Source organism: Astatotilapia calliptera, chromosome 14 (genome assembly GCF_964374335.1).
Source record: "Astatotilapia calliptera chromosome 14, fAstCal68.1, whole genome shotgun sequence".
In the NCBI taxonomy this organism is placed as follows: domain Eukaryota; kingdom Metazoa; phylum Chordata; class Actinopteri; order Cichliformes; family Cichlidae; genus Astatotilapia; species Astatotilapia calliptera.
Window position 1 is genome coordinate 28,682,214 of NC_137435.1, and position 27,058 is coordinate 28,709,271.

Below are 27,058 nucleotides of genomic sequence, written 5' to 3' on the forward strand. Positions count from 1 at the left end.
TGCATAATGTTTCTTCAGGTTGTCCTTAGCATGCTTTAGTCTGTCTTGAAGGTACGTCTTCTGCAGAAGTGGACTTTTCCTTCATCTGCAACCTCACGGTTCCTGCGCAGGTTTCTAGTGACAGTCTTCTTTGAGAGTAGGAAATCCAAGTCGACTAAGTTATTCATGAGTGTCTTGACAGTTGTTCTGTGGTCTTTGGACACATCTCTCACAGGTTTTCTTTAATGAATCTTTCACTTCCTGCCTCTGTCAGGCTTGTTGTGTGCTGTGTGTCACTTTCCTAATGATAGTTCTCACTCCAGTTCTTGACACTTGGAAACACTGTGATAACGATGTATATCCATCTCTGCTTTATGAGCAGCCATAACTCTTTATCACAAGTCTAAACTGCTTTCTTGTGTTTTTGACATGATGCTTTCTCAAGTGACTGCTCAAACAGTCTATAAGGGTACAAAGTTTAAGTTAAAGCACATTAATTCACAGCAATGGTTTGTACTAAGGCTCATAAAGCTCAGGGTCATAACATGAGCCTGTTAGTTATTGTTTTTCTCCAAAATAATTCTGTTATTGTGTGCAAACAGAAATTTGAAAATAGAATTGCTATGTTGAAATTTGCTGCCCTGTTAAAAAAAAAAAAAAAGCACAGTGACATTGATTTTCGGCTAATAATTTTGTAATGTGCTAAATGCCACAAAATGCATGTCTGTAAAGGGACCATGACAGGTCATCCGCCATACAGATGACTTCTTAATCCAGGAAGGCCTTGCTTGTTTTGGCATGGCAATACTAAACCAGCTCAGGTTTTAGAACAGTATGGCTCCAAACTGGCCTGTCAGTGTGTCTCTCAGCAGATGCAGTATCATGATATCAAAACATCAGAAAAACTAATTTGCCCCTTTTAAGGAGAGCCACAGGTGTCTGATCTATACATGTTTTACAGGATACTCAAAGCTCGTAAAATAATAAGAAACATAGGAATCATGAAGAAACAAAATCGTATGACTCTTACTTGCAGTGCTGAGCCAGGAGGGGGAGTCCTGTGTTGTGAACACTCCCTCTTTCAACTCCCTGAAAAACCGTTTGAGTGTGTTAGAGACGTCGTCCACCTGATGCTCTCCTTCCCTTAGGCAAAGGCTGCGAGCATCGTGACGAAACCTCTCGCACAGAGCTGCCACACGAGAGTTCACGCCGCTCTTGCGATAAATTCCCTCTGACACCATACCTAGAGATGGGACATTAACAAGCACACACAAAAACACACAGAGTAGAATGTTACACAAACACAGACTTAAACCAGAAGAAACAGCTCTTTCACCACTGACAAAAGAAAACAAAAGTTCCTCAAACTTAATCGTTATATTGCATCTTCCAACATTCAGAACATTTAATGCATCAAGTGTTTCGCCTCAACACTGCAACGATTGGCCTCTGAGGGCTTGGAAACATTGAGCTGACTGACATCTGAAGGCAAAGCAAAAACAACAACGAGGGGAAAAAAGAAAGAAGAAAAAAAATCACATGAGCAGAGCTGCTAGCGGTGAGGCCAGAAGGCCAATATGTCAAACGGTGTCAACCCACAAAGAGAGAAGTGTGATGCAGCTGCACTTCTCTACAATGAGTGCAGATAATTAAAACAATGGACCTCACACACCACACTGAGAGCAAGTTAGGCCCATGTCCACTCGAGGAAATAAGAGTCATGTTATTTCCTCTATTTTATCTTTGTCTACTTTGAACTGTTGTACATGTCAAGCTTTTCAAGCTGTGAACTCATGCAAGAGATGTAGCACAAGCAACTCTGCCACTCTGGTGAAACCAATGTTCAAGCTGTACAGCTATATAAAAGATGAGGAGGAAGATGGTTCTTCCGTGGATAGATCCAGTGGAATTTAACACAGTAAACTTAAGGTCCAACTATTATAGCCACATGAGTTCAGAGAAAGATAGAAAAGGTTACAGTTCATGCTGAACCAAGAGCCTGGATTTTTGTTTGTGTGCTGAACTATGATGGTTAACTAAATTTTATGTTATGCAAATGTTATATTATCAATGCTTACCATGATATGAGGTATGACTTGTGTTGTAAGGAGTCGTCTTTGTTTGGTTTGTTATGTAAGTAATGTTGCATATATGTGTGAATGTTTTATAGTGCACTGTCAAAATGTAACACAATAAACAAAACTAAAGATGCATGAAGTACATATTTACTTCACAAAAATGGTTTCTTATGTGTGTGAGTGTGTGTTTCTTACCACACTGTGTGATGTAGTTAATGCAGCTATCTACGATCACCGGTATGTCCGTCTCCGTGAGCTGCTGCTCGTGCAGCCTGTCTCCTCCACTCCCTGCAGCTGCCTGGATAGCTGCACACCAGCAAGAAAAATCCAGCTTTCTCTTTCCTTCTATGTACAGAGTTCTAAAAAAAGAGAAGAAGAAACAAATAAAGAAGAAAGAAGAATTAATAGATGAGTATGTGAGGGAAAACCGTTTCATCATTAGGAATATCTATAAAAATTAAACAGGTTAATCTTTAAAGGGGTTTCAAACTGTAAGAATAATTTGTCAATCAGCACGCAAATGATCCGTTCTCACCTGCCTTTCCCCACCAGAACCATGACTTCATTGTCTTGCTGAATTGCTGTAAAACACAAATACAGGGTAAGAACTGTTGTGCTCTAATCGCTGAGCACTCGCACAGTGATTAAATCCATGTTTGCGTGTCTTACTCACATAGTTCGTTCAGTTTGCGGAGGTGGATCTCCTCCACCTGACTGCCTTCCAGGTAAACGTGAAGTACAGACCCCTCCAGAGCAAACCACCCAACTTTGGACCTTTGTAGGTTCAAGCCATCTTTGCACATCAGCTTCCCAATCCTCTCAGAATTCAATCTCAGCAAAGGTTCTGCAGAGACTGGAATAAAGGCCTACAAGCAAAGGACATACGGCGTTTGTACTGAAGCTTCTTTAGGCTGCTCCCTTTTCAAAAACGGGAAAGAGCTCCACATATTTTGATCTGGCAGATTTTTACGCCTAAGGATCTTCCTGACGCAATCCCCAAGGGACCTGTGCCTCCTCCTGGTCTCAAACCAGGGTTTGTACAAAATCATCCTTGCCCTTCTTTTTTATTATGAGCTACATTTTATTTTATTGCTTTTAAAAACGAATACTATTTGTCACTGCTTGAAGAACACAGTGTGGGTGGCAACAAATTCAGCCTCGATTCTGGTTACATTCTGTCCAGTTACTATCTCGGCCTTCTCCCCAAGAGCTGTGGAAAGAGACAATCCTCCACGAAACTGGTTGTGTCACAGGTTGTTCATGACCTTGTGCATAACTCTGACACATCTGACTGGTCTCACAATAACTAATGAAATTTGAGTGCACACACTTTGCCCTTTCAGCCGTTGAGATAAAATGACTGTTGTTTCATTTCACACGATCACGTCAGTCGTAAAGAAAGTTGTGCTTTGATAAAATAAACAACAGCGAGCACTGTACTGATCACTGACACCAAGCTTAATCTGCTAACACCACTTATAAGAGCTTTCTTATTTGACTAGAAATAAAGAAAAATCACAAATCTCTCCGTTAAGCTGAATATATGTATTTGATTGTTACCTTGGCGATAGACTTGACCCACTGGGATTTGACTTCTGAGTCATCGGTGCCAAACAGGTAGAGACGCTCAGACTCTGTATAAATTTCAAATGTATTGTTGTACCTGGGGGTTGGGAAAAAAAAAAAAAAAAGGAGGTTAGAGGAGCAGACACTGGGAAATTTAGGAAAGAGAAGGAGGAGACATACGATTCATCTCGCTTAACATTACAAGGTGTCGTTGCATTTTTGCTGTAAATGTGCATTTACGACGGACAGTGTGTGGGTGTTTGCGTACCCATGTCTGTCGTCATTGTCGGAAGCCAAACACACAATCTCTGAAGCCTTGAGAGCTCCATTTGGGTTTGAGTTCTTGTCACTTTCGTAGTAGCTGAAAACGCCATCATTTAGCGTGCACCAGCGACGACTGAACTCTATATTGATAGACAAATAAATATTTGCCAAGCATAATAGTGATAATCACTTTAACTATTCTTTCTTCTTGTGGTAAGTGTTGCTGTTGTATAGTGTTTGTGCTTACCCTCTTTGGCCTTGCGCTCTGTGACTGGCCGAGCCATGGATGCAGTTTTGAATAGGAAGCCATTGTGAGACACGGAAGGAGGTAGTGGGTAAGGTTCTGGGTCCATAGCATCCACCTCCTCTAACCGTGGTAGCTCTACAGAAAAGCATTGTAAAGAATTTGATTGTATGAAAGTAAAGAAGTGTTTACGACACACTCTTACGGTCTCTTAAACTTTTAAACCCTATTGAAATGGCCCCTCCCTCGTTTCTCAACACTCTGCTTTGAGTTCTTACCTCATAGTTGAACTATGTTTTGCTATGACTGTAGTCACCCACTCTTAAAATGTCAGTGCCTTGATCCATCTGACGTCACCAAATATCAACCAATTTCTAAATTACCTCATTGCTAATACCAAGATTATTATAGTTAACTAAAAACTAACCTAAACCACATCTTAGTTCACTATAAAATAAAAAGTAGACTTTAGAAGAAAATGTCAACTAACAAATGATATAAAGTATTACAACTTGCCTGATGAGGCTTTGATGGGAGTGTTTATTGAGACTTTTGATGTCTACAAGACTGTAAGTCAATGACTTTTTAAAAGTGCTGTTAACTAGAATCAGGGGGCTCTTAAACGAAAGCTAAACATGCTTTACACCAACAACATGCCTCTAAACTAGCCTGCCTGCAATCCAGACCTGTGACCCACTAAAAACATGTCACACATTTAGAAAATGAAAGACACAACACAAGCAACAAGGAGCACCTCCTATGTGAAGCAAGACTGGGGAAACACTGTTCAGCTGATTACAGGTTCAGTAAATCGCTGCATTCTGCTCTCACTTAGAGCTTAATAAGCATTCAAACTTCTTGGATTGCAGAATTTATATTAAGGGTCCACTCATTATTTCAAGATCCTGTTGATTACTGAAGCAAAAACAATTTTAATGTCAGGGAAACACAATTTTTGAATGACCTAACTGAGAGGATCCAAATTACAAAGCCAACTGCTTTGTATAAGATCCTTTTTTAACGTATCCCTCCAGTCCGTTCTCGTTTCCAGAATCTGCCTGCCTATAAAGCACGCTGTGTTTCGACAAGTGCTTTGTGAAAAAACATGTTATTTTTTTTAAATCAATACTTTAACAAACTCTTTCATGAAAGCTCTACTCAGTCCATTAAAAACAAATGTGTGCTTGGGACCCTGAGCTTCCACGCATACTGTACCTGTGTTCAGATTATGGTTCAATAACTCGGCCTGTAGGGGTTGCGAGTGTGCGGTGGCCAAGGAGAGGGGGGAGGGTTGACTTTCCAGCCCAGTTGAACAATTCACATCTGCACCGCAGAAAATCAGGCTCAGCGTCTCCAGTACATCGCTGCACTGCACATTTATACAAAGAGCCTGGAGAAAAGGGGAGAGCAACAGACAAGGAGACACACGAGTAAACGCTCGTGTACAAAAATAACAGGCGGAAACAACTGTGTACCGTTTCTTGGCAACAACTTCTGGCTTTATAGTGCAAGTATTGAACTGAAATTCATTTTACCTCCAAATGCAGACATATCATTTATTTGTTATAGACATATAAAAAGAACTGCATTGCTCAGAAAGTAGGAGACCAAAGAGGTTGGATCAACATTAACTATGACTTAACACAGTTAAACATGGACAACAATTAAAGCAAAGCAGGGAAGGAAATGAGGGTGTGAGATGAAATTAAGACAAGGAAGGAAGGAAATATAGAGGACAGGATGAGAGCGTCGACTTGAGAAGCATTTAGGTAATAAAGAAAAAGGAGTTGCTTTTGTTCTTTTTAAGAAAGAAATCTACAATACAAGACTAATGAAAAAAGTAACAAAAGGGTTTTAATACTGTGATCCTGCTGCAGCTGAAAAGGTTTGAATCATGTTGTTTGAAGTTCTTTCAGTTTTCAGAATGAAGTGAACTTCTGCACACCAAACAAACTGCGTGTTTGTCTGTCAGGGTATGTGGGCTTTAAAACCTGCACGGCCTTTTGCCCAAGAACCCTCATGCTTTACTGTCAACACTGCTCCACTCCTCCTTCCAAATAGATTTAAAAACCATTAAAGTATACTCTGTGTTTTTATTGAATAACAAACATTGCAGTGTCAAGAGCAATCTCCACTCATTTTATTTTGGGATTTACCGCAACTGTAGATTACTCTGGTTAAACTATATACAAAGTATTCTCAGGTGTCCTCGAGCCATTTTGGAATGATTAGATTATAAGTCCTAGCTTATGTATTTATCACTTTGTACTCTTTGTGCATGACTGCACAATTGTTTGCAGTCGTTTCCTCGTCACTGATATAACTTGAAGGAATCTTCAGTAATTTTATTACATCCTTGGATGTAATGGAAGCTGTGCAGCAAAAGGTTAAGCTGGAGACACAAAGGACTAGTGTCAAAAACCTGATCTGAATGGAAATCTAAAAACAAAACAGAATTTTTTTTACAATATATTTTTGTAAGCTGAGCATTCTTGAATCTCATAGGAAGGCTCAGACTTTCGGGAGCCTGTTTAGCTCAGTGGGTAACTATATGACACATGGCTAAAGTGCAGCGGTCTGGGTTTGAGTCTGACCTGCGGCCCTGTGCTGCGTGTCCTCGCTTTCTCTCTCTCTCATCTGGTTTTTCTGTCTGTCTTCGCTGCTCTACTGTCAAATAAAGACTAAATATGCCCAAAAACTAATCTTTAGAAGAAAAAAAATGTCTGCTTTGCAATGTAGGCATACGTACCGCTGCGGCAACCCTAAAATCTACACGCACCCTGATATTACACGTCTCATTTAACCCCCGACAACACCACCAAGGACAGAACTATCGTGACAGGTCCAGATGTCTTTACCTGCAGTAGGGAACTTTCCTGGCAGTGATCACACAAACATTTTTAACGTGCTAACAAAGAAGCTTTTGTGTCATATTTCTGTTGCCATTATCTCTCCTTATTAATAGCTCATGAGCGATGACTGATGTGCCATTACTGGCAAACCAGCGAAGAAATTTAAAACTCAGGCAGGTGGAATGCAGCACAAGTTGAGAAAGACGTAATCAGCATTGTGCTAACTCGCTGGAACGATGATGAATATAACTGGTGTTCACTCATATAAATAAGTTCCACAGCACTTCTTTAGACTATAAACAACAAACAAACTAACCCTGAGCACAAGGAAAGAAGAAGAGAGAATACACACCCAGGCATGTCTGTCTTCAGTTAAACGCAATAAGCTCTTTTGGGTCTGACTGAGAAATTCCCCAGTGCGCACACACACAGACAGAGCCCCTCCTCTATTTAAGCACTATTGAGCTTACGCACACACGCACACAAACAAACAAGGCAATTAGCAAAGATTAGAATTGCAAAAGATACACCCACGCAAACCCAAAAAACACAAAGACAAACTGCCAAAGCACCGATGAGTTGAGAGAATTTAAAACATCAAGAATTATAAATGGGGTTGTTTGCCAGAGTGACAGCACTTCCCATTCCCAAAGCCACAGATCCTGAGACATTACGCAGTCTGGCTTTGTTTCAGTCCAATGAGTCGGAGTGCAGCTGCAGACCGGGTCAAGCACTGAAAGATTTGGCAAACAAAATTCAGGGCGCTCTAAAGAGCTGCTTAAAATATCACTAGTAATTTTTTTGTCCAGGGTGAGGCCCAAAATCAGTAAAACAGGCTGTATTTTTCCTTAAAAATCCATCCATGATCTGGTTTTCATGCCCAAGTAGATGAAGTTTTTGGTCTTTAAATCTTTAAAAAGATTTAAGGCAACTTGAAAATGTTATAAAACTATACACAACAAATAAAAAGATGGGTGTAACCTGCTCTTTATCACTGATGGCAACCAAATTATTCCACTTTTGGTCAACAACATCAAAATGACCACGCTGTTTAGCTGTACCGGCCTGCAATGAAGATGCCACTGCAGCCCAACAAACACAGTCATCCGAACTCTTGTTTGACCACAAGCACAAAGCAGTTCACAGACAATACTCTGCCATCAACAAATAAGTGTGTTATGCTCTGTGCCGATATATTTGCATGTGTATGTGTGCATGTGTGCGGTCCGTACACAACAATGCAGAGAACAGAGGAAAAAATCAGTGCTCTGCTTCATCCCATGTGGACATACATGTGGACACCTACGCTGTGCAAAGAGCCAGTGTACAGTAATATGACAACAGCCTTTTCTTCTGTCCAGGAAAATTGAACCTATCAGAATGAAGTACAATGAGGAAATGGGCTGTTTGAGTGTCAAGAAACCTCACCCTTCAACATCTGCTGCCGATGAAACAGGCAGTAATGTAATAACGCACACAGAGAGAAGGGAATTCAAGAATCTTGCAGAATTTCCCAAGAGAGACAGAGGCAGAGAGATTTTTATCTGGGCGTGTCAAAAAAAAAAAAAAAGCCAACAAAAAAAAAAAAACATAGGCCTCCATCTGGCCTCTGCATTTGTATGGGGCTGAACTGGAGGAAAAGGAAGATGAGGGAGGGAAAGGAAGAAAGAGAAATATTGTGAAAAGAAGATGAAAGCATTTCAGTCAGCCACATTAATCAGAGACAGATTGTTTTTGGCTAGAAACTCAACCTATGTACAGACAGTGATACTAACACATGCAGGCTTTGCTGTGTAGACTTTAGCACAAAATACCCCAAACTACACCCACACTTACAGATGTGAATGTACGTGCATATATTAAATCCAGATGAGAAAGAGCTATTGCCATATGTTCCATCATTACCTCACCGTGTGTAGCTTAAAGAGAGAGGGAGATGGTCAGGGAGGTGAAAATCCAGACAGAAAAAGGAGGGCAGAGAAAAAAAATGATTTGAAGGAAAAATCATTTTCCTTCAGAGTTCCAGACAAAAAAAAAAAAAAAGGAGGGAGGGGGAAAAAAAGCACTGCAAAATAAACAAGAAAGGAGATCACATGTTGAGCCAATCTCCCTGTAGAAATCGAAAGGATTTATAACCTGAAATCCTAAAGTGTGAATGAGGACATGATGGGAATGGTCGGAAAACAGAAGAATTAAATAGGAAGAATGAGCAAAAGCAGAAAATAAAAGGAAAAGGTAAGCGATGAAGAGCTCTTCTTATAAGGAATCCAATTACAAAACTTTAAAAGCATAAAAAACAAGGCCGTAAAGAGATTTTTAATCCTGTACCTTAGTTGTTAGTTTGCTATGATAAAATACCAACAACATGCTGATAGCCAACAGCACACAGTCAAGGAGACCTGGGAAAGGAGAGTGGCCGTCAACTTTTCAATAACCGATTGCTTTATTTTCTCAAATGTCACTAAAATAGCCACAAAGTTATGAAAAAAAGTTAAACTATGACAACTATCCCCAACTCAAACACAGCACAAACACAGAGGGACTATCAAACTGTCTGCATTAAACAACTCTATGTCACACTGTGCACTTCATTATGAAACGTCATCTATGCTGTGTCACTTCTTCCCTTTCAAGGAAACCACGAGCCAACAAAGCCTTTAATGTCAACCTAAAGGCCATAAAAAGCTTCAAACTGTTTAACAGGAAGATGGCAACGCCACAGAGGAAGAACAACTCATGGATGACTGTTACTTTATTCTTAACATGCAGGTGACTAACATTCAATAGAGGTCTTCTAAAAACAGATGCAGTTGTGCCTACAACTGCATCTGTTTTGTTTCTGTAAGAAGGAAATGCAGAGTATGGTTTTTCCAGGGAATAAGAAACCCAGTGTAAAACTGTGGTCACAGCTAGAGTTCACTACTTGATGCAACTGAGAAAAATTAGGAAGCCACAGTAACAACAGAGGAAGAACCAAAAGAGACAAAACAGGAGACGACGATCATGATTTACAGATGGAAACATACAAGCACACAAAAAGAAAGCAGTACAGACCAAATACAGAAAAGGCACACAACCATGCCCACGCAGGCAAATTCATGTGCATTTCAATGTGTTGCAGCTCACTCCAGAGGAAAAAAAAAAACATACACACACAGACACACAATAGCTCTAATGTCTCACTAACACAGAGCTGCAGTGCTGCAGTCCCCATAGTGTCAACACAAAAATGTTTCCCACAGACACATTCAAGCACATGACTGCACACACATACTGTCAGAGATCTAAAATCCACTTCCACACATCGCTTTAAACGAACCACCACTGAAATGCAAGGTTGTGCTCTTTTTCTTAACAGAGCTAGCCTAAAAGGACTCAGAGAGCTGCAAAAACAAGGCATATTTTCACTACCCTGTCCTACAGCTCCCCTCTTATACATAGCCCAACCTGGAAGTTTTCAGTTCCCGTCAGTCAGTCCGCTATTTGAATGTCAGTTGACAAAGACAGCCCGGAAAAGTTGCAAATGTAAAAGTCTGAAGCTCATATCAAAAAGAAAATTATAAAAGATATAAACGACTTGCAAATAAGAAAAAAAGAGCAAGGAGTGAAGTGATCAAATTTCTTCAGCGGTCAGAGCCAAACAATGTGTAGGACAGGAGGAGAAGGAGGAGGAGGAAAACAGAGGGAGGGGTGGAGTTACAGCACATTCCAGTTAAATCAGTAAGTAATGATGTCACATTAAGGAAAAAAGTAAAAACAAAGAAGAAAGCGAGCAAGAGAAGTGGGGTTAAAAAGCCAGGAGTAGATAAATGACCCTGAATTAGCTAAGGGTGCTGCTGCACTCACAGAGTGTGCAAGCATGTTTTTGTCTTCATTTCGCACTCTTGCACACTTACATCACCTTTTTTGTCACCCACTTTTTTGTCACCAGCTGACACATGTGCAGAGTGTACAATTTCTGAAAGGCACACCCAAGCAGAAGCAATGCTCATCTGTATTTTTCTCATGAACAGGAAAAAACAAACAAACAAGTAGAGCAGCCATTTAAGTAATCACCTCTGAAATGGGAGTGGAGTGGTGTGTGTGTGTGGGTTTGTGGGAGAGGGGGGATGAAAGCTGTAGGAAAGTCCAACAGATCACGTCCTCTATAGGTCCCAAAGACCCAAGAGAGAGATAAGAAAAGAGCAGAAAATGGAGCCATCGGGGAGGAGGACAAGCAGCTGCTTTTAAAACAAAAACTAAACAACTTCCTTTATCTCATTCTGCACATCCCAAACACAGTGACTCACACTCACTCACACACACAAATGTAAAAGCTTAACAGCTTGAGGGGGAAAAACACATAGCTCACAGTCAGGTGCTAAATGTGACTCATTTACACACCAAGTTTATCTGTGCCCTGTACACATTGTTAGCAGTAACTGGGTTAAGCTCCTAAGAAGTGACCGAGCTGGGTCTGAAACACTCAGTCATTAATCACACATGATGGAGCCCAGTATAAAAGCTATGGCCATTCCATGGCCACTCACATTTCCTGATTCTAAACAATACTAACCATATTAATGTGTCATCTTCAAGCAAAGCGTCGCCCACCACAAGTACACAAAGACACCGCGGTTGTCACATTTAAAAGAGTCGTTGCTAAGAGTCGGTTCTGGGACCTTGCAGAGTTGCAAGTTTGAAAAAAATGACTCAGAAGCAGGGATTTCACAGGGTTTAGTCCTGAACCTGCATTAATCAGTCTTTAATTCTTCAACTCTAAAATTGAGGTTTGCAAAATTACTTCAAGTGATAGAGCGTGTTTCACAAGTTTAATCAGTTTTTTTAGTCTATAAACCCAACTTGCACTCCATTGCAGCTGCAGTGCAATCAAACAAAGTCCCACAAATGCCTTAAAAACAAGAAAAGTGTCAAATGTTGTAAGACTGGATCAACCAGCTGCAGAAGCATACTGGCTGCTTTACTGTAAGTATCTAAGTGTTAAATAACACTTTCGCCACAGTCACAGGATCTTACCATGTATTTACACAAAGGAACGTGCTTATTTTTATGCTCTTTCTATTGGCTTCAAAGGAAATTCTGCATCTTATTTTAAGTTACTGCTCAAAACAAGAACTCTGAACAGAATCATCAACTTCGAGGTGCAAACCAAGGATGTCAAACTCATTATACACAAAGGCAGCCCACTTTAATCTTAAGGGGTAAAGATCAAAGTAAAACTATATGATAAATCTGTATTGCCCAGACTATCCAGTACTTATAAAATATGAAGTTTGCATTAATGAAAATGTCCTTATAGTGAAAATACAGAAACTTCCCTGTCGTTTAATTATGTTAGTTAATTACTTTGATTCCGTATGAAGGAATCAATCAGCAGGATAAGTTGAAAAACTTGTTTTACAACTACAGTAAAAAAAAAATCAAAATCGATGCATACCTTCATACTTTTAGTGGGCGGATTTGAGTATTTACTTGGCCAACTCTGTCCCCCAGGCCTTATATTTGACAAACCTAGGAGGCATTTTTGCATGCTTTTGCATATGCCAAAACTGTTAATATATTTTTTCCACTCACCAATTAACCCCAGTATAATATAACAAGAAATGCAATTTTTCTTCACAGTACCAGTCCAAATAAACTGCATGTAGAGAATGCTGAGGCACCAATCTGACGAAGACAACAAAAACATTCCTGCTGCACTGAAGATTCCCACTAGCCCCCATATTTCTTAAACAGACATTAGGAACAAATGGGATCATTTTGTAATGCTGGCTGCCTGCCAAGCTAAGCAATTAGAGAACCAAGGGCTTGGAAGGAGGGGTGACCAAAAAGAAGATCCTGTGTGGAGATAGGAGAAACTTCCAGAAAGGCAGCTGTCAGTGCAGTAGTTTTTCCTCAATGAAAGGCATACAAAAACCTGCATGGGATTCAGGAAAAAAAAAAAAAAAAAACCAACCTCAAGGATCCTGATACTGTGAGAAATGAGATTCTCTAGCATGATAACAGCAGTCAGGTCTGAAGGAAACAAGACACTATTCAATACTATCCCAGCCAGGAAGTGTGGTGGTGGCAGCATCATGCTGTGGGGGGATTTTTTTTAAGCAGGGACAGGATGACTCATCTGGGCTTATGAACACCGAATGATGCTAAGTACACAGATGACCTAATGAAGGCAATAATGCACCAGGGGAGCATCTCAGACTAGTATGAAGGTTCATCTACCAACAGGATAATGGGAAAACTGATCCTGAAGTCGTGAGCCGGCTGTTTGTGACATTCAAGGCTCCGGTTGCCTAGGTAACCCTCTAGTGACTTTATTATCAGGTCATATGTTAATCAACAGTATTCTTCAGTCTGGTACTTTCAATCACACAGAAACAGGAAAAGTTTATTTAGGGCCCCGCCCACTACTCATAGCAAGCGGTTATTTCCCTCATGGAAAGATTACGGAAAGTCATTCACTCTCTCTGGTTTCCGGTTGGCACCTCGCTTCCAATGTGGACACATTTTAAGGCCCCATCCGCACACTCAGCTATTCGCTTGTCACTCATCACTTTACACTTTGCAGCTGCTCACTAGCAGAAATTTCTGGCAATGCAGTGCGCAGATTCAGAATTAAACACAACGGTATCACAAGCAAACTGTGACTTTGACTTACGTGATTGAGCTCCCTCTGGTTTCCATACAGAGCGTGGTACCTCCTGTATTTGCCCTGGCGATATTTGTTGCTGATGAAGCGTCTTCTCTCTTCGCTGCAGCTCGAAGGCGACAGAGCTTCACTTGGTGGGACATTAGCTGCCCAAAAACTGTTAGCCCGCTCGTTGCCTATCACCAGGAATAACTGCGACAAGGGCAGGGTGAACAGGAAAATAAATAAATAAATAAAAAATGAAGAGAAGTACTTCCACACTTATTCTATTTTTCTTCTGTAGCACTTACTAGATCAGATTACTGACACTTCTGACCTGCAGGTTTATAAAACAATATAATGAAACCCACACAAAACCACCGGTAACTACTGCCTCGGAAACTTCCACAGAGATGAAACTAAAACTAAGCTGTCTCAGCTCCAAAATGATTAATTGCAGAAACATTATATTTGAACATACTAGTTAATTAATCTTAAGACTTTAAACATTTAAAGAAACTGGACATAAATCCTTGTCTTTGGAGTCTGTTCTAATTTTTATATCAAAAACGTCTCAACAATTAATTAGAGAGAGAATTTCTATTTGTACCTGAATAAGCTCTTCTGTCCAAACTTTCTTATCCATCTTCAGACTTCGAACTTTTGAAATGCTAGGGCCTAGTCCTCTGTGCTCCCCTGGAATAACACACATACACATATTAAAGCCAAGTTCAATCTTGACCATATTATAAGCTCTGTACGGACAACCAAATAACTCTTTACAAACAGACAAAAAACAAACAACAAGTGCAGTGAAATGATTGATTTTTTTATATTTCAAGGCAAAAATCACTGCTGACCAAAGAGAACACGCAGGCTACAACTAGTCATTAGGTTTAGGAGGTAATTACTTTCACACAGGGCCAGGTAGCGTCACCTAAAAACAGCATTGTGTTTTAGCAAAGGGTCAAATACATTTTCACAGCACTGTACAATTACTGCCCTGTGGTTTTATGCCTCTGCCAAACAGCACAACCAACCAACCACACACTGATATCAATGTGTGTCCAGGCTTATTTCACCTTAGTAGAAAAAGACTTTATTTACTAGAAAAATCTATTAAGTGTCTGCATACTAAAAAAATAGAGGTGCAACAAAATCGGAGGTGACCGCAGAGAAGCTACAAGTCCTAAAGTACGGCTGCCTCACACTGATTATCAGAAGCACACATAATTCGGCCAAGAGTTTAAAGGTGGGTAGTAGAAGTGGGTGACATAGCCTGACATTTATATCATGATTCTTTAAATTATAATATTAATATTTCCTGTGATAAAAAAAAAAAAAAAAAACATGCCCTTTAATAATGGCCCAAAAAAGTATTTTTTAGGAAATGATATGAGTGAAAAACAGAAGTGAGCTCTGACCACTAACATCTAAATAGTCCCTGAGAACAACTGAACATTTGTCCTAAACTGGAGTGTTTTCCTAAAGAACTTCCTGAAATATCACATCTATGACAACTGATGGCCACGACAAAACAAAGTCACAATGCCTCTTGTGCTGGAAGCCACATGTTAATTCTGATACTCAGCAACTAAAAGTCAAAATGCTGCTAAACACAAAGTATTCACACTGACAGCCCAAAGCACCGCACAAAAACAAAATCAGAACACACAAACCTGCGCATTGTTTGCACACCACCACACACAAATTGATGGCGGCCCACTCCGGCTTCGGTGCTTCACAGTCGGCGCACAGACTGTTGCTAGACTCCGCCCAGATCCGCTCAGCCACCTCGCTGTTAGACAATGCCTCACCTATCGCGTCTCGCATAGCATTCACCCACTGCTCTCTCATCTGCTCTGACTCTGCGATGAAGCTGCGGAGAGAGGCAAGCATATGGACGAGTGTTAACGCTGACATGAAGGTGAGAAATGACGCTTAGATCGCTGTTGTTACGCTAAATATACTCAAGACCTGGAAACCACATAAACTCACAGAGGCAGACAAGCTTCCTCTTTTCACCCTGTCTGCTGCATGCTCAGTTTATCTTCCCTTAAATTAGTAATACATATAAATATACTTTACAGAAATAAATTGAGTAATTATTTCCTGCCCTGAAATATTTCTGGATGTTACATGGGAACAAAAGCACAAAACCACAGATACAGTACTTTAAATACAGTAAAAACACTAAATACGGTACTTTAAAATACAAATCATAACATTAGCTTAACAATTTAAATAAAAAGTTGAATCATGAATTTCAGAATAATTCAGTATCAGCTGTATTAGTATACAACTAAATAAATTGAGTTAAATCAACAAAAATACAGATAACTGCCATTTATTTGGGTTTTGGAAATGTAATGGAAAATCTGAGCACTGGCAAAGAATTACATTTTTGTCCAGATCTGAATCATTGTCTTTTCTTATTACTAATTTCTTTCATTTACATTGCTGATGTAGACATAAGAGAGAAAAAAACTCCTCCTTTTATTTTTAAACATTTCTAAATCTTCAACCTTTCTTATTATTACCAGGTCTGAATGAAAATGACTCTTTCACATATGTTTACAGTCAAGAGACTCAGAGCCAGTACACTAGTCCACAGAAACACACATTTCCCCACCCTGTCATGCTGAGACCCTGCACTACAGGCGCAGGCTGTGAACTGTCAGCCAAAAGACCACACACCACATGCACTCATGCACAAACATATCCCCTGCACTTCTTCGCACAAAAACACGCGCACACACACAGTCACACAAAAGACTTTTCACATTCTTGAAAGACGACCAGCTGAGGATTGAGGGACTGTGGGAGAGTTCTCACTAAAACAATATGACCTTGTAACCCAGCAACTCAACTGAAGAGCAACTCAGATGCTGATAATGAGGAATGATCATCGTCTCTAAACTGTCTAATTAGCATATCCCACAGTTGATCTCACATAAACAATTTTATATAAATATTATATTATATATTTATATAAACCCAACTACTTAATTACTGCAATAAGAGGTGTGATAGTCACACAAACATGGGAAAGGTGTGAGAGCAGATTTCATTTCTGTGTGCATGCAATACCTAAATATGCGATAAGGTGTGGTGAGATCAAAGCTTCGACGATCTGAGACCTTAATGTTTCCTACATTCATCTCAATAGACGTGATACCCAATCCAATACGATAGTCCTGTAAGAAATGGAAGATAAAATGTAAATTACACTGTTCCAACAAATCAAAAAAACAAAAACAAACAAAAAAAAACAAAAAAAACCCCATTTCTTATAATTCTAACAATCATTAAAGTAAAGAAAACAAAATGCAATTATCTTAAGTACAAATCTGTACACACAGCTGCACCCAGAGTTCTTACATCAATATTTTTGTAGAGGAAAACTTTATCTGAGGCAACAACTGTGTAAAGTTTGGAGCGTAACCCTTTTAGCTCCAAGTAGCCCTGATAGTCTGGGGCTAAAGGTGAGCCGGGGTTCATGACAGTGTGCCTTTGGCGCCCACTGGTGCAATCCTGCAGTACAGTCACCCATTCATTTCGTTCAGCTGCAATGAGAGCGCATAGGCATGTCAGATCAGACATGAACGTAGTAAAATCGGCACCCACAAATATATATATGAACTGAGTTAACTGCATATTTTGAGACATGGGAAATAACTGTCTGTACAAGTGTAAGCACATATATAGCTGGGTGAACAGACATACCTTCACTTTCAGCCCTAAAGATGAAGGTTCGATTGTTTGTAACAACTTCAAACTTCAGCTCCCCCACAGTGGTCACATTAGTGATGAAAGCTGTTGAGATGATCCCCTTAGAATACACGTCCTACAACACAAGATAGCACAACACACACTCAGCATCTCAGATTAGTGCTGCAGCTATCGATTACTTTAATGATCAGTTATTTCATCAATTAATCAAGCGATCAGTGAATTAAAAGCAATTTAAAATTAACCACTCATTGGTTTCAATATTAATTGCATTGTTTTAGGTCATTTAAATGCATATAACTTCATTGTATTTACGTACCATTAAAAGTCATATTTATTAAACAAAACATTTTCATAAATGCAAAAAAAAACAAAAAACCCACAAACAACTAAAAACAAGTACATTGGTGTCAAATAACATAAGATATACATGCACACTAAACTAAGGTATAAAAAAAGATGCCTTTGCTAAGCATTTGTGGAGGTTTCTCTGACATTAAGAGGAGTGTATCTAGTTAATGTGTGCGCATGTGTGACCCTTTAAAAGAGTTTGTGGTGGCTGTCACACAAAAGCGAGGACATCAACATTCTCAGAACTGAGGCTTGCCCTTTGCTTTGATGTAACGTTTCCTGCTGCAGAAGACAGATGCTCTGATGGTGCACAATAAATAATTAACGTTAATAATAATGTCAAACTTAACAGCATTGAGTCAGTGACACAATTTTAGTTACAGAATAAAATTAAAATCAAATTAAGATTTTATATTAATCCAAATCTGCAAAATAATGTAACTCACTTACACCCCATGCTCCTCTCGCCCCTGCCCATCAGCCTTAATAATGGCTCATCTGCATTTTTTACTTTAACTCCAGTAACTTTATTATCGCTTTTCACTGTAAAACAAACAGCAGTGCATGGGAGCATTTCCAAAGTTTGTTTTTCTTCAGGTTTGATGAAGGACTCTCATTACTGCTGTTCTGTTACGAGTCTTTTTCTTTTTTTAAACTGGAAGCTGCTTGGCCTTAATATTGTCATACTTTTTATTTTCACGAGTGCTCCGAGACACGTTTCTAGTGCAGGCCTATTTTTAGTGGTAAATGTGGGTGAAAAGGTCACATTTACATAGTAACAGCTGAAGAGTTTTATAATAAAGCTATTCGCATTACTCGAAGAATCATTGCAGCCCTAAAAATGATCAATACCTATTTAGTATGTCAACAGTATATCCTGGACAGAGTCATACACAAAAACAGCGCTTCCGTTCTGTGCTTGTGTCTGAACACATCACTGAGTTTCTGGATGCATTTGTTTTGTTACCTTGTCAGTGTCAAAGTATCTCAGGTAGTCAGCATCTAGCTTTACCCATCGTCTCTGGTAGTAAATAGCCCTGTGGATGAGGACAGACAGAACACCGAATAAAAAAGCAAATATCGCTGCCCTGTGTTTGTTTTTTAATTCAATCAAATATTTGTGTAATATATATTCTCTGATTTTTTTTTAAGCATCATCATTATTATACCCCTGAGGTGGATTCTTGTCCAGCCAACCCATCTTGATGACAGCAGAAAGCTGAGAGGTGTCTTCTTTCATGGTGGAAGCCAAAACACCAGTGTGTGGTAAGTAGAAACTGCCTTGCTGGCTGTGGAGACTCCCTTCATACCTATACGTGTGTGCGCACACACAGACACACGCAAACAGAAAAGGAAAAAGAAAGAAACATCACACAAACTTCATAAGCAATTACATTTTTCATCAAAGTTTAAACCAGACAAGTTGTGCAAAAGTTTTGACAAAGCTAACTGTGTAACAATATAATTTTATAATATAATTACACAAAAGAGGTGAAGATCAAAGATTAGATTTCTGCAGCACTGACAGTTTGACAATATGTTGTGCAATAAAATGAAAGTAAATTGAAACAAAGTAAATACAGCAGCATGTCTCAAATTAACTTACACAAACACTGCAATAAATGGACTGGTACTTATATAGTGCATTTCTATTCTAACTCAACACCCAAAGCGCCTTGTGTAACATTCACACAAACACTCTCAGGGTTCAGTAATAAGGATATTTCAACATGCAGACTGGAGTAGCTGTGGAATCGATCACTGACCAATTAGTAAAATTGGTGGATCAATACTCTACCTCCCAAGTTACAGCCATTCAGAATAATCAGCAACCAAAGGGAAACAAAACCCTGCAAACAGTGTGCTTGTATTTCAGTTTCTGAGGTTTGCATTTGTGTTGTTTTATGACTCACTCATAATCGTCGAGCACTCCATCGTCACTGCAAAGGGAACTCGGCCGCTTCTTTGTGTAATTTGGCACTTGCAGGGACATATCCTATTGGAGGAAACGGGAATGATTCACAGGATATGGCAAGAAGAAAGAAAGAGCCGAAAAGCCTGGGAGTGGTCCGATTAACAATTTCTTACCCTCTCTGGTGGGTTCATTCGATGACCAGCGGGACCAAACAAGTCTGGCTCCTCGTAGTCATTAGAATTTTCGTTGACCGTAGCCAACACTGAACAGGAAGAGAAAAGGAAAACAAATCAAGATTAAGCTAAAGTCTGGAGCAGGTTTTGCAGAACCTGAGAAACTCTGGAAACATGATATAAGGCAAGGCAAAAAGTGAGTCACACTAGTAAAACTGGATTATGTGGATATGAATTTGTAGTAATTTTGGCTGTGTCAATGTTTGTAAGCGCAAACAGACTGAATTAATAGTGAGTGAGTTTTAATGGATATGCACCAGTTTGTGTCGTCTTTCTCTCCCCTTAAAACTGGATTTTCAGGTTGAGCATCTACTATTAAGCAGAGCCGTATTACCACTGAAACATTATACAATATTGAGGTGAAACTGTTGCAGAAGATGAAATTCTGTGGTACATTAAAACTGAAGGCAGTGGTTTGCAAATCGTTAACACACCACATGTAAAATAAAAATCAATCAACTGTTAAAACTAAGATTTTTTTAATGATATGCTTGCTTTGAATTTGAGACCAGTGACATGTTTAGAAAAAGTGAGGACAGGCCCATGCTAAACACTGTGTTGCAGTACATCTTTTTTTTTTTTAAAACCACAAACAGTAAAGTGTGAAGTGAACAACTGCTGTAGTTTTAAAAAAATATCGCTGAGCATAAATGGTTCACATGCATGCCACCCATGCTGTGTACTCCTACTTTACTGATAAAAATCTCTCTTCTCATTTTGATTGGTCATACCAGACTCAATGGGCATTTTTTGCAACTGAAAAACAAATCCAATGGCAATCATAAACAGGACACAGTTTAGCCTTAAAGTAAGTTTGGAGAACAGACAGCTATAGCTGAACACTCTTTGCGGTTCACCTCTGCAAATTCAAATCAGTGAACTGGAACTCTCAACCACGCTCATGCTGCTGTCACCTTCAGTACTTCGAGGCCTCTTTTCTTGTATTGTTTGTTTATACTTGATCAAATATTTTCAGAGGGCTGCAACCAGTCCAGTTTAACACATAAGCTCCTCCCCTACATAACCATGTAATTATAATACTTGGAAAATGTGGCACTCTCTTGCCAAAACCAACAAGACCTTTTGTGAAAATGGCATTACCTGTTTGACAGGCGATGTTGCTGCAAAGGGTTTAGATATTATGCAACACAAATGGTTCACAGACATGTAAGCTACCCATACTGTGTGCTCTTGTGCTATAACAATACAGTTGATGGGCCATCTTCTGCCTTAAGCACTCTTTTTCTCTGTGTGGTAGAATTTTAAATTGCTTATGTGAATGCAGTGACAAACTGCATTCACTTTGTTAATGAACTGACACCTGGTCCCTAAGATGAGGCTGTTATTCTGAAATATTTCTCCAGATACTCTCTGTGATGAAAACCACTCTACCTTTGCTCATACAAGACTCACCCTCTATAATGTAATCTCTCTAGATCAATAGAAATACCAATTATATGTGAGATTTTACACAAAGTATTTTTTTTAATTAATCAATTAATTTGTTGCATTTTGTCAAACTTTTTTATAATCAGTTGCTGACATTAAGTTCAAAATTAAATACAATGACATGTTGTCTTTGTATGATTTTCAATCAAATCTAATCCTATTGTGATTTCCATAGAACTGCATATTTCTTGTTTTGTGGACACTGGGTTTAAATGATTAAATATACAGCCAACATGACTGGATACAGCCTTTTTATACATGGTAATCATCTTTTCATAAAAAAAAGAAAAGATGAATACCAGAGTGTTAGTGAGAAGAGGTTTTTTCTTAAAATGGAAAACCAGGTTGGTTAAATTGGCTGGTGCCACCAAGGCAAAGACAAGTGAGCTCCCTGAAAGCCTGCCTCAGGTATGCTTTTATCAACACCTGACTAGGTGTGGCCAATTAGCACCAGCTGAACACACTGAGGAGATTAGAGGCTGCAGAGGGACGTAACAACCAACTTGTTGCCAATCAACAAATCTAATTTTAAAGCACTCTAGGCAAACAGGAGGAGCAGGTAGGATATCTTCAACTTTTACCTACAAATGTATATTATGATAGTTTCATATTGAAATAGCTGTAGGATGATTTATAGAAAATATTTTAATAAACTCACCTGCTTTGGAGGTCCCTCACACAGTTAAAATAAGCTATTTGAAGTTATCTGACACGTTTGCTATCACAAAAAAATGCTTTGATGAGGAAGCCCTATAATTTTAATCTACCGGCTAACATGTGACAATATACATGCTTGTGAATGATATTCAATAACTCTGTATGCATGAAATTAAAGCCCAAAACACTGAAGCCTGACGGTCACACTAGGATGAAGCTGCTGCTTTGTCTAACTCACTACACAGTTCACCGCACAGAAGCAGGAGAAAGAGCTGTGGCGAGCAGACTGTATAATTAGTTGACCTCACAGCAGAGCTAAGGTTTAAAAAAGAGGAAGCAGTCTCTCATGGAAGAACACAGAATGACTTCAAATTCATCTTCATAAAACGAAAGTAATAAAATCTTTATTAGTGGTTTTCTGACTTTCTCTCTTTTAAAAAATGTACTGTCTGGATAAAAATCTTGAGCCACCTCTTATTTATTTACACTTTGCTTCTAAGCAGGGCTGGACTGGGACAAAAAAAATCAGCCCAGGCATTTTGACTAGAGACCGGCCCACCAGGTATTATAGGAAAAGCCATAAAGCCCTTTAATGAAAACAAATGCTGCTGTGACAGTGATGTACACCATCTCGCTGGTATTAATATATCAATCGAATAAACTTAAACCTACGCCATCCTATTCCTCCCTATTCTAGTATTCTAAACAGCATTTAGCAGAAATATTGAACAACCTAACTAATAGGTTGTAGAAAAAAAAAAAAAAAGGAAACCACCCCCCACCCTCTGCCTCATGATGCTTAATTGACATAATCAACTTTAATTTAATGTATGTGTAAAACAAATGCACAGAAACCAATTATTTTTCTACAATAATTAAATAGATTCAACATCTTTCTTCAACAGAATTGCAGACTGCACAGATGGTACCTTCCCAAAGAAAAAAGTACTATAACTTACTAGGTTGTATATTAGACTTAATATTTACTACGTACAATAATGGGTTTCTATACATTTTAGTTAAACTTTAGTTGTAAGATTCAGGTAATTTTTTTTTATTAAAAACTAGATATTTGAAATGAGAATAAGAAAGAAAAGTATTTCTTTGTGCCCCCCTCTCCCTGTTAATGCCCTACCTGGCCCCCTGGCAACACTTTGCTAGATCGACCCCTGCACAGTTACCAGCTATCAGCTACAAAGGATCCTGGTGTTATTTATCTCAGTTCATAACTTCCCTTCAACTCATTCATGTCACCTAAAAGGTAAACCTGTTTCTCCATCACCTGTTCAGCTCTGATGATTCAGTAAGGACATCACCTGGTTTCATCTTCATGTTTCCCTCTCACCAGATATACAAACCGACATCATGACCAGCAGCTTTTACAGCTGTGGGTGAACAACAGAGATGGGACTTGTGACAGAAAAGCTGATCATTGATCAGTTTCATGATTGAAGTAGCAACAGGAGAGGGAGGGGGAGAGAATGAGAGAAGAAGAGGCAGTTGACAGCATAAAGACACAGAATTATTCCAACTTTGTGTCTTTTTTCATTCTAGCTGAAGTGCGGGACAAACTGTGTTCCTTGTCAGCTCAATACGGAACTTAAAGTTCGACCTCGTCGGCTGTAATCTATCCAGCCCAGAGTCGATCATAACCAATTAGCCAATCCAACACCTTTCATTGTTTATATCGTTACAAAAAAAACCCCAAACAAAACAAACAACAAAACATCGGCCCATACAAACGGAAAATCACCATCGGCCCAGTATGTCCGATGGCCAGTCCAGCTATGCCTCTAAGAAATAGAGCGATGAATCTAATTTTGAAATTTTTGCTGGAATGATCATAAATGGGTATATAGAGGAGGTTGGGTTGTAGAGAGGTACAACAGTGAATGTCTACAGCCATTGGTAAAAGACAGAGGAGGATCTGTCATGTGCTGTTGAGCATCATAAACACAAGATATTAATGGAATCTGGAAAATGTCTAATTAGCAGCAACTTAATTTTTCAGCATCACAATGATCCCAAACACACTGCTGATGCAGTAAAAGCACACATGCACAAGAAAAAACACACAGTGGAACACTATTAGTCACGGATTGGTCTCCTCAGAGCCTGGCCCTGAACATTATTGAAGCACTGTCATCTTGACAGAGAATGGAACAAAAGGCAGCCAACAAAGAAGAAGAGCTTTCAATGTCTTTCAACAAGCCTAAAGAACTATTCCTGAAGACTACTTAAAGAAATGACAAGAAATTTCACCCAAGAGAGTTCAGGCTGTGCTGAAGAATAAAGGTGATCATACCAAACACTGACTTTCAAGCTAGTTAGAACTCTATAAACTCTGTTTTGGCTTATTTTCAAGGTATGTTGGCACACTTTTTATTAAATCACTGCACCTATTTCCCATTTTTGTGAAAAAAATATAAGGAAGTGAGGACGATGCAAGACTAGAGACAGTACTGTAGGTTCTGTATTTTTAAATCTACCACAGCGATTGTTGTAATTAAGGGATGAAACACACAAAAAAATAAAATAAAAAATGGAACATAAGCTGATTATATTACTTACTATACTCGCTGGGAGGTTGGGGAATTCTCCTAGCAGGCAGAGCTGGCTGTATATCAAGTTGAGTCAACTGTTGTGGGCTTTCTTGAGTTTTAGGTGGCCTGATGCGAGGTGGTATCTCTGGAGTTTGTTCTCTGAGCGTGTCATCCGTGCCTGTCTTGGTGGGAGATGGGCTGGAGGACAGAGAAAAATAGGGCAGGTCAAAAGAGGTTTGGAGGGGTGGGGATGAGTCCTTGGAAGCCATGGTGTTCTCAGATCGGGTAAAAATTCCAAGCAGGCGGCTGATTTTATTCATCTTCTTTCTTTCTATATAAACTATATATATAGTTTATAGAAACATATATAAAAACTATTATAGTTTATATAGTTAGACACCCCTTCCTCTCTAACTCTTTTCTCACTCAATAGTAAAAACTGAAGTGTCCTTGTGAGATCTGACTCCAGGCACAAAAATTTGCTGGTGACAAAGCTGTGCAGAGCTTTTTTCCCTAAAGTTATAATTCTCGAAGAACTCCATAAAGTAACTTTTAAAAAATAAAAAATGAAAAATAAGGATCCATCTGGTAACCTCATTTAGTACAAATTAGGGACTGCTGCTCTGAAACCCAAGTATTCCACAGTTGTAGTAAAACTAATCCCAGACACTGAAACATGTGTTCCTTTGCTCTCCTCTTGACAAGTCTAGTTTTTTACTCGCACTTCTGGTTTAAAGAGCAAGCCTAAGCCTGCCTCACATAGTGATGCCACCTTATTGTAAACCCACGCTGCCTGTGTATACTCAAGAAACTCAAACACACAGAAATATATCTTACGTGTGCCACACATATGCTGAGGTCATACATTCTGGTGTTTAACACTGCTCATCATATCAGTTTTTGTCATTTTCAGAATGCAATGTGCACCTGGCACAGCACATCTGCCCTTATTAACAGTTTTGTTTTGATAAAACACAAGGTAGGGCCTTTTTGCCAGTAAGTGGCAAACCAGGAAGAGAAAAAACAGGCTCATCTTCTTTCCCTCCCCATCAACTTTAACCATCAATTGTTTGGTAATCCCATTGAAGTGTGGTTAAATTATGTGAGCTGAGTCAAAACATTCAATGGGGGCAAGCATGATTTTTTTAAGCGAATGACAAAAAGGAAATTCCCTATGTCAAGACCACAGATGTCTTCTTAATGGGTGGGCTGTTTCACCCACAAATATGGAATTTGTTAGTGAAAATGCAGGTACACGTGCATGTTCTGAATGTTCAAATGCAAAGTCAACATTTTCCTAAGGACTGCAACCCACTGCTTGTTATAGATATTATAATTTGATCAACTAATAGAATTAATAAAATTGATAAATAGAAACTAAACTAGATATTTTCAAATACAAAACTATAATAACTCTGATGATCACATACATACATAGAATGCATTGCCATATGTGCATATAGTGATGCTCATAATACAGTTATGGGGTGGGGTGTATCAAAGTTATGAGGTCAGGCTGAGTGTCCGACATACATTTTGGATTTCTCACGCTTAATCCCAACAGGATGTATAATCCATCTATAAAAGAGGTCAACCTCCAGAGCTGACAAATGAAGCCGACATGGAAGTGTTAAATCTCCCTCTAGGTGCTACTTGAGGCTGGCTCCAAACCATATAAAACTTGGAAATACGTTTCAGGTTGGAAGAATGAAGCCAATGCATAAGTGCCTAAAAACCTGGAGTCTATCTAAAGGACACGTTTGCTTTTCCCCTGACAGACAGTGATAGAGGTCTATGGGAAAACAGCTTTCTGGCTTTATCTCTTTCAACACTGTCCTACTGCGTTTATCTGCTCAGGCCGTCATTTTGGGTCATACTGACTAAAATATCAAGTCAGTTTTAAAACACTTGGTGGCACCGTGCTTCAAAATGGGGGAATATCAGTAGCACGAAAATGCATGCTGACACCAAACTGTCACTGTCAGAGCCGCCCTTCCTCTCTCTCATCCACTTAAACCAGGGGTGGATGGAACTTGACTGCATGCTGAGGTGGCAAACCCCAACCCTACTCAAGTAAATTTACAGTGTAAGTGTTTGGGAAAAATGTACTTCTAAAAGTACTTTTATTGCACCATGGTCATTCTCTCTGCTGTAACATGAATCAAAGGGTTGAACTGCCACCATAGCATGCAGTCAACTGTTGCTAATGACCTAATAATTTTATTTAGGTGTGTTACAACAGGGACACATGTAAAAGTTTCAAGACACTGCCCCTCGAGGACTGGAGTTTGACACCCACGACTTAAGTCAGAGTCTGATTTTAAAAAGCTTCAAAATGTAGAGTCCAAAACCAGTGGCTAATGTCATGGTGGCTAGGTCCATCTTTTACACCATATATGGTTCTACCACAGACTCACTAATTGCACAAAGGCAAAATATTTCCACAAAGAAACCTGAGAAATATCTCTCAAAGACAGCGAAAGATTGCAAACGCCATCGATAAGCGTGAACACCGACACCATTATAGTTTTGCCCTCTTGTATAGACAACCTCACTTGAACGACAGC

General features: G+C 39.3%; 1 protein-coding gene across 5 annotated transcripts in view; it reads right to left on the reverse strand.

Moving 5' to 3' along the window:
• The window catches only part of arap1 (ArfGAP with RhoGAP domain, ankyrin repeat and PH domain 1), a 61,185-nt gene that overhangs the window by 16,609 nt on the left and 17,518 nt on the right, over positions 1 to 27,058 (reverse strand). For all 5 annotated transcript variants that reach the window (XM_026191466.2, XM_026191465.2, XM_026191464.2 and 2 more), the window contains 19 exons: positions 24,520 to 24,689; positions 19,783 to 19,871; positions 19,608 to 19,690; positions 18,864 to 19,004; positions 18,662 to 18,731; positions 17,338 to 17,458; positions 16,993 to 17,177; positions 16,702 to 16,808; positions 15,291 to 15,490; positions 14,222 to 14,307; positions 13,642 to 13,824; positions 5,347 to 5,521; positions 4,135 to 4,269; positions 3,892 to 4,027; positions 3,618 to 3,720; positions 2,731 to 2,923; positions 2,593 to 2,638; positions 2,253 to 2,416; positions 1,010 to 1,222 (listed from right to left, as the gene is read on the reverse strand). In XM_026191466.2, the coding sequence (XP_026047251.2) occupies positions 1,010 to 1,222; positions 2,253 to 2,416; positions 2,593 to 2,638; positions 2,731 to 2,923; positions 3,618 to 3,720; positions 3,892 to 4,027; positions 4,135 to 4,269; positions 5,347 to 5,521; positions 13,642 to 13,824; positions 14,222 to 14,307; positions 15,291 to 15,490; positions 16,702 to 16,808; positions 16,993 to 17,177; positions 17,338 to 17,458; positions 18,662 to 18,731; positions 18,864 to 19,004; positions 19,608 to 19,690; positions 19,783 to 19,871; positions 24,520 to 24,689 (2,600 nt within the window). The remainder of the gene's footprint in view (positions 1 to 1,009; positions 1,223 to 2,252; positions 2,417 to 2,592; positions 2,639 to 2,730; positions 2,924 to 3,617; positions 3,721 to 3,891; positions 4,028 to 4,134; positions 4,270 to 5,346; positions 5,522 to 13,641; positions 13,825 to 14,221; positions 14,308 to 15,290; positions 15,491 to 16,701; positions 16,809 to 16,992; positions 17,178 to 17,337; positions 17,459 to 18,661; positions 18,732 to 18,863; positions 19,005 to 19,607; positions 19,691 to 19,782; positions 19,872 to 24,519; positions 24,690 to 27,058) is intronic.